Below are 8,023 nucleotides of genomic sequence, written 5' to 3'. Positions count from 1 at the left end.
AAAACATGAAAACCTATAATAACAAATGTCTTATTTATAAATATACTATATTCATCCTATAAAGAAAGACTTATATGTAATTTAAAAGATAAGTTATGACCAATGATGATAATATTAAAATATTAAAATCATCTTTAACTGCTCCATAGGCTCCATTCCTTTTACCTACCTTGGTCTCCAAGTAGGGGCATCCATGGCAAGAGCTGTCCATTGGAACCCTTTAGTAGAAAAATTCGGGGCGAAGCTATCAAAATGGAAGTCCTCCACTTTGTCTTTCGGGGGACGCTTAACTCTATGCAAAGCGGTCCTAGGTAGTCTATGTTCTTTCTATTTCTCTCTATATAGAGTACCTACCAAAGTGATCAACAGTCTGGAAAAGATCAGAATGCGTTTCTTCTGGGGCAGAGATAAGGATAACAGGAAAATTGCATGGATTGCATGGGATAAAGCTCTTGCATCTAGAGACAGTGGCGGGTTGGGCATTGGTAGTTTGAAAGCTCAAAATATCGCTTTACTAGGGAAGTGGTGGTGGCGGTTCAAAGTAAACCCTAATAGTTTTTGGGTCGAAGTAATAAAGTCTATATATGGAGCTGATGGTGGTTTCTCCAGGCCATCGGTGGCTAGAAGGAAAAGTGGATGTTGGGGCGTTATTGCTAACCTCCCTAAACTCCTCGAAAAGGACAAGGTTTCTTTCATGGAGCACTTCCTGTTGGCAACAAATGACACTAGATCAGTTAATTGGAGTTGGGGGTTAGAAGCATCAGGGTTATACTCAGTATCATCTTTGAGGAACCACATCGACAGATCTATTCTCCCCCGGTCAGATGTTAGTTGGAAATGGAACCCATTAGTCCCCAAGAAACTAAACATTTTCGCATGGAGAATTAACCATGGTAGATTACCTTCAATGGCTAACTTATCTAGATTTGGCATTGGATCATCTAATCTATGCAGGTTATGTGGTGGTGCTCCAGAAACTGAGAATCATATTTTTGTTGAATGTGAGATAACAAAGGTAGTCTGGCAAAGAGTTTCTAGTTGGTGGCGCTTACTGGACTATTCTTTTCCCTTGGTTCGGGACCTACTAAACTGTAAAATGATGTTGGGTGGGCATAAATGGCTATTAACCATTCACGAAGCAATTATGCTAGTATTTATATGGGTGGTTTGGAATTTTCGAAACTTGAAGGCTCACTCCTCGAGTGTCAAATCCCACTTGGTGCTGGCTTACGAGGTGCAATCGTTGTCTTTCTTATGGATCAATGCGAGGAAGCGGAAGGGTGAAGCTTTTAGATGGGATGAATGGTGTAGTGATCCCATTCGTGAATGCTACTCTAGGCTTTAGTCAAATGTTCAGTAATTTTGTTTTTTTGTTTCTGTTCCGGTTTGTATCTCCTAGCCTCTGGCTAGTTTGTTCTTTTAATATTATGTTGCCGTTCAAAAAAAAACAATATCATCCTTAATTAAGATAACATTAATTAAGATAACATGAACAAACTTTTTAAAATACTTATGAAATAAACAAAACTTAAAGATACATCATAACCTTGAAACTCTAAAAACAACTCATTAATAGCTCGTCCACATAGCATTCGAGGTAGGGTTTGGTGCATCATACACTCTCCTACTAAAGCCACTATAATATATTGTGACAATATACATTATCTATATTTTAACGAATCTTGTTCAACATAAAAAAACCAAGCACAATGAGATTAATATGCATCCATACGTGACAAATCATATTGGGGCATGTTTGCATTCTACATGTAAGTGAAACTTTGAGTTCCCGATTGTTGATATCTTCATAAAAAGTCTTCCTATATAGAATGAGTTTGGTTCCGGTTTAAACATTCAAATGGCCGTATATTGATGTACATATTGATAGCTCTTTAGATTGGCACATGTTTTGTATTATGAGTTGTGACCTATATAATATAGCCTAGAGCTTCCCTTGTAATTTATCCATATATTAGTATGATCGAGATCAACCACTTCACATATCTAACAATCGAACACTATCTTCTTCACATTTCATCAAATTCATTTGCAATGACACCAATTCGTCTCGTAATTCATCAACCTTCGGATGAGTCTCATCTCCCGAACAAAAAACATGTGTACTCCTCCACAACTCAATCCAACTCAACCCCGCATCTTTCTCACCCACATCTCTCATCTTCCTCCTCATATTTGCAACATCATCCCATCGTCCCATTAACGCATAAAAACTCGTCACCAACACATTCGTAGCAAGATTTTCTTCACAAATCTCCATAATCCTATCAACCACACGACTTCCCACTTCAACATTCCTCCTATCAATACACGACTTCAATAAACTCCTCCACATTTCAAGATTACATTCATCGATTTCCATAATCATCTCCTCAGCTTCTTCAAGTAACCCCGCACGACTTAACAAACCCACAAAACAAGAATAATGTTTACTTCCACGAATCAAACCGTTTTCCTTCATCGAACTCCATAACAACCTCCCTTTATCGATCAAACCACAATGATTACACGTAGAAAGCATGGAAAGATACGTCACTTCATCTGGGATTAACCCTCGTTTCACTATCTCATCAAAGATCATAAACGCTTTCTCCACTTTCCCATGGTGGCCATACCCCGAGAGAATCGAATTCCAACATTTCAAATCTGGGGTTTTGATCTCGGAAAGAACCGATTCCGCCGATTTTAGGTCACCGGATTTCGCGTACATATCGATCAAGCTACCAAAAACCGACATTTCTATATTCAAACCGAGTTTAATTGAACTACAATGAATCATCTCTCCTTGATTATTAGAAGCAAGATCCGCACATGCACTTAACACAATACTTATCGCAAAGCTATCGATCTTGTGTTCTTGTGACATTTCATGGAAGCATTTGATTGCGTGAGAACCATCACCCGTTTTAGCATAACCCGTGATCATTTCTGTCCAGAAAACCACATCCTTAATCGGGATTGAACTTTGAAGCTTTTGAGTAGATTCGATATCTAAATTATCAAAATACATCGACACCAATGTGCTTGCAATGTACACGTTTGAATCAAACCCTAATTTGACAATTTGGGCATGGAGTGGTTTTCCGTAGTTACAAGAAGGTAATGATCGAGTTGCAGAGATGATAATGGCGAATGTGTAGTCATCGGGTTTAACATAAGAAACTTTGGAAAAGTGGATAAACATTTTGATTGATTTGTCCTTGTCTCCATTTGAAGATAACCCGGATAATATCGAGTTCCATGAGACTAAATCTGGTTTCTCGATGTTATCAAAAACTTTGAGTGCTGTTTTGGTGTCCCCACAATTGGAATACATGTTTAGCAACGCATTAAGCAATGGAAGATCCGTGGGTAATCCGGATATAATTACTTTCGCATGAGTGAGTTGTCCGATGTTATGGTGTTGTAATTTACTACAAGCGTTGAGTACCATTGAATACGTGAATTGAGTAGGAAAAGACTCAGAATTAATCATTTCTCTAAAGAAATAAAGTCCTTCAATGATCTTTTCATTTTTCATGTGTCCAACTATGATGGAATTCCAAGCCATGGCATCTTTTTTGAGTATACAACTGAAAACCTTCTTTGAGCTCTCTAAATCGCCACAATCGGAGTACATACCAAGAAGAGAAGTTTGAACTAATGTATCACTCAAGAATTCGAATTTTACAATCTGTGTATGTAAAGAAGATCCTAGAAGAAGGTCTTGAAGGGAAGAAGATGCTTGTAGTAAGCTAGTGAAAGTAGGCCCATTTGGTATGAATCCTTCGATGTTTAATTGCTTCAGTAGGTCAAATGCTATATGGGCGTTGTTGCGACTGCGAGAATAGGCAGCAATGAGGGCGTTATAAGAGACGATGGTTCTTTGAGACATTTCGTCGAACACAATGTGTGAGTGTAAGAGGGAACCGCATCTTGAATACATCGAGAGGAGATTGTTGTTTAGGTAAGGAGATTTTCGGATTGGGGGTGTGGCAGTGATGACTCGAGCATGGAGTTGACGGGCTTTTATGAGGGAGTTGATGGAAGTGCATTTTTGGATTAGAAGTGTCGCTAGTGAAATGGCTTCTTGAGGTGATGACATAAAAAATGGAACTTGTTGCCTGTTTGCTTTTTGATTTTGTATTTCGCTTATCAAAAAAGAAACCGGAGAGAAGAAATCAACTTTCTTGCTGTATCAATGGTATCTGATCATGGGTAATTTAGGGTTTCGTTGTATAACCCACATGAGTTTTTATTTGTTATTTTAAAGAAAATGTCGTTAACGAGTATAAGATAAGCGATAAGCGAACCCCTGTTTTCTCATTTCTCTTTCGTGCTTTTTCCCTCGCAAATTTCGAACAACCAAAAATGTCAACAATCGTCTCTGGCGACGGCGAGATGCTCCGGCTTCAATACTCACGCCTTTGTTGTCTCATACACAACTCTCTCCATCCATTCACAGTAAGTTGTTCTCTCTTCACATTGTTTCTTTCCTCTTTCCCTCTTTTTATCATCTCCCGTTAAATTTTCTCAGGCGAAATCAACGGAATCGATAACCAAAGAACAAGAGAAATCGCTGTTAATTACACTCTCTCAGGTCATTAATTACCAACTTAACGTTTTACATATACCATTACACGAATTCGTACTTCAATTACTGAAATTTGAATCCTCAGTTTATGCAAAACCCTATTTCCATGTTTTAGGTTTCAAATCAAATAAAGCTTTGGACTGACGAATTTGCCTCTGGTGATCATGTTGGTGCTTCTTTCGTTGTAGTTTAATTCGAGTTGATTACTGTTCATCGCCATCGTTGCTCAATCAAGCTTGTATTTTACACACAGGGCAACCCAGTAAACGAAATTTCTAGTAATAGCAAATCCACCATCGTTAGCTCAATCTGCCATTCTTCAGCTTCCGAATGTGTATTCAAGATCATAAACGAATTGGTACAGTTTCATCACTTCATGTCATTCTATAATCAAGATTATGAACTCGATTACTCAAATTAAGCCTCTCAATTTGATTTCTTTCTTACAGGTGTTCTTGCTAGCAATCCAGAGTCCATATGTTCGACATTTATCAGGAAATGTTCTTGTAGCCATATCTAATTTTGTGGTGTCAATGTCATCTGTATGTTTAAATAAGTAAATAACCATTCATTTTCCACCTCATTTCTTCCATTCTTTCTTACAAAAAACACATTTTACAGGAAAACCATTGGGAAGAATTCATCAAATCACTATGTATCCACTTCAAGCTCATAATTCATAAAGCAATTTCACCTTCTTCAAACCCACCAAAAACCAAACATCTGGATCATGATTCTTCAGCAAGCTCTATCATATTAGTATTACGAAATATTCTAAAACACCTGAAACACGAAGAAGATGATGAAATTTTGGAAGTTTATTTAAACACTCTTTCTTCTTGCTTACAAGATATACCATGGGAGTCATGTAACACGGTTTCCAATGAGTTTTGTGGTCATCTTCTTCAGTTGTTTTGTTCAATTGTTTCAAATTCTGATGACAAAAATCCATTGATTCTTGAAATCTTTAACATCTTTCCAAGATTTCTAACATGGTATCAGAGCAATCAAGCTGAAAATAATGGTTATACAAAAATCTCTCAATACATTCAACACAAGATTCTTGTATTGATGATGAGACTTAGTTCTATCATTAAGCTAGATTGTGAGATGATTGTTTCATGGTTGAATCTTATCGAAAAACACTTCCAAGATTTACTATTTGAATCTTTAAATCAATCAGACACCAATCAAGATGATTGCCTTAAAGATTCTCCATTTCTTCTTGATGAAACTTGTCATCATCAACATTTACAAAGACGAGTTGTTTTCCTTTACTTGAAGTGTAGTTTTCATTTGATTAGATTACAAGAAACAAAAGGATTTATTGCAATTCATGAGTGGCTCAAAAAGCATCTTGTGAAATGCAGCCAATTTGCAGAATCTTTTTTACAGCTTTATATCCATGAGGTTGTTCTTGATTTATTTCATTTTTCCTTTTTCATAAATATTTTGTTTATTAGTGTTTTTATTTTTGTTTCATCTTTGAATTGCAGGATGATATGCTGTTTGAAGTTCTCTTGTTGCTAACTGACATGCCTTTTTGCAACAAACAACAGTGAGAAACATAACTTATAGTTTAATTTTTTTATTCGTGTATACATATTTTTTGGTATTTATTCATATATATATTTTTTTGGTATTTGTAATAGGAAAGATTGGACATTGGATGTATATGAGAAGGATATAATTGTCCTACTGTTGGATATTTTTGAAACTGTTCATCTTTTCCATATATTTCTTTCAGAGGTAAGTTCTTCGATAGTTTGTTATTTTGTTTCAAAAATACTATTATTTTAAGGTTACAAAATTACAGTCTTACCCTCAATTGTTTACAGATACATTATGATCATCAAGTGCTTCTCGATTATCTTATCTCCAAAGACACTGGAGCTACATGTGCCGAGTATCTTTTAAGGCACGTTTCACTATCTTACTGTTTTTTTTAGATCTTTTGCTTAATAATTAATTAATTCAAAAATATTCAGGTGCTTGCGAATCATATGCGATAAATGGGACTCCTTTCTAAAATTCCCAATTTGCAAAGAAGTTGGAAGCCAATCATCTAAAAAACGAAGAAAAGTGATGAATGATTCATTTGAAACGGATCATAAAAACCAGAAAAGCTTTAAAGAACCATTTCATGATGCAAGGGACTGTTTACTTCTGCTAAAGAAATCGATTGAGAGTTTACACCACAAAAACTTGTTTCCATATAATCCAAAAGTGCTTCTGAAACGGTAATTTCTTGATCTTTTTGTATGATGTCCTTAAGTTTTGTCGTTAGTTATTATTTCATACAAAAAGATGATGAATTTTGATATATGCGATGCATATGGTCGTATTTTGATAGTAGATTTGTTTGTTTTTGAAGGTTGAGTAGATTTCAAGAGCTATGCCCAAGGCCATAAGTCGCTCTGGCTTGTTTGCTCGGTTTGTAGGATCACATTTTTTTGGGTTTAATGTTAATTTTGTGAATACATATAGAAGATATGACCTTTTGATCATTGTGACTCCTTAAAAATTAGAAATGAAATGATAAGTAGTTATTTATGAAACTTAATTTATGTATTTGATAACATAAGACATGTTTATTGTTTTGAGTTTGCATCCGCTACACTTGTTTTTGGTCTAAACCTCCCCAACGTTTAATCCTTCTCGTACTCATTCTCAACCCGATTTGAAACCTTAACGACTTTTTTTATTAGGATCCTAATGGAGTAGAGATTCTAAAGGAACCACCCTCATGCTCCCTTTGCATTTGGATAATCTAAGAAACGATCATTGTAAATAAAGGAACCAAAGTTGAAGACCGGGATGCTCTCAAATAATTTGAATCTCAAACTCTCTGGGATGCGGGTGTGGTTTAGTTATGTGCTTCGTTAGAACTCATGTTGCTCCTATGATGTCGTAATCGTTCTCCGAACTTGACTCTCTCTCTTCCCTGAGTTTTAATCTCTCGTCTCATCATGTATGGGTTTATCATCATGCACAATTGGATTACTTTCAATGTCTACCGATTTGTCTTCCATATTGGTGACTTAGACGTGTTCAATGACATTGATGAGATCCGTGTTGTAGGTGAATTTGATGTCGTAGATGGGACGTGGGGTCATAAATGAGACCGATATCATACACGAGATCGACGTCAATAGGATCGATATCGTATATAACAAGTTTCTTCTTTTAATTCGGTTGACCTGAAAAATGAATCATCATTAAACATCATTAAAAATGGTAAACCACACATGGAGCGGGTTATTTTTCATAGATAGAATTTCGATATGAATATCACCGGTTGAAATTAAGAAGTGAATATGCGGAGAAAACAACATTCCAAACCAAAGGACACTTTGAACTTTTAGTGATGCCTTTTGGCTTAACAAATGCGCCAACGACATTTCTGGACATTATGAATAAGGTTTGTAAGTC

At 36.1% G+C, this 8,023-nt stretch overlaps 2 protein-coding genes across 2 annotated transcripts; one reads left to right on the top strand and one right to left on the bottom strand.

Moving 5' to 3' along the window:
- Positions 1 to 1,544: 1,544 nt before the first annotated feature.
- LOC145166989 (Pentatricopeptide repeat (PPR) superfamily protein) lies at positions 1,545 to 4,102 on the bottom strand. The gene has a single exon (XM_079086058.1). The coding sequence runs from the start codon at positions 4,100 to 4,102 to the stop codon at positions 1,997 to 1,999; it is 2,106 nt and encodes a 701-aa protein (XP_078942184.1). The 3' UTR covers positions 1,545 to 1,996.
- A 228-nt stretch (positions 4,103 to 4,330) lies between these two features.
- Positions 4,331 to 7,154, top strand: LOC145166990 (golgin). The gene is made up of 11 exons (XM_079086060.1): positions 4,331 to 4,461; positions 4,535 to 4,597; positions 4,707 to 4,757; positions 4,845 to 4,949; positions 5,041 to 5,133; positions 5,213 to 6,001; positions 6,088 to 6,149; positions 6,244 to 6,340; positions 6,430 to 6,509; positions 6,580 to 6,831; positions 6,966 to 7,154. Exons 1-11 carry the CDS (start codon positions 4,369 to 4,371, stop codon positions 7,000 to 7,002), a joined length of 1,722 nt encoding a protein of 573 aa, XP_078942186.1. The 5' UTR covers positions 4,331 to 4,368; the 3' UTR covers positions 7,003 to 7,154.
- The last annotated feature ends 869 nt before the right edge of the window (positions 7,155 to 8,023 follow it).

Source organism: Lactuca virosa, chromosome 3, assembly GCF_052849685.1.
Source record: "Lactuca virosa cultivar CGN04683 chromosome 3, Lactuca_virosa_CGN04683_v6, whole genome shotgun sequence".
NCBI classification, from domain to species: Eukaryota; Viridiplantae; Streptophyta; class Magnoliopsida; order Asterales; family Asteraceae; genus Lactuca; species Lactuca virosa.
The sequence above is the reverse complement of the archived record's forward strand: the minus strand, read 5'-3'. Positions and strand labels throughout refer to the sequence as shown.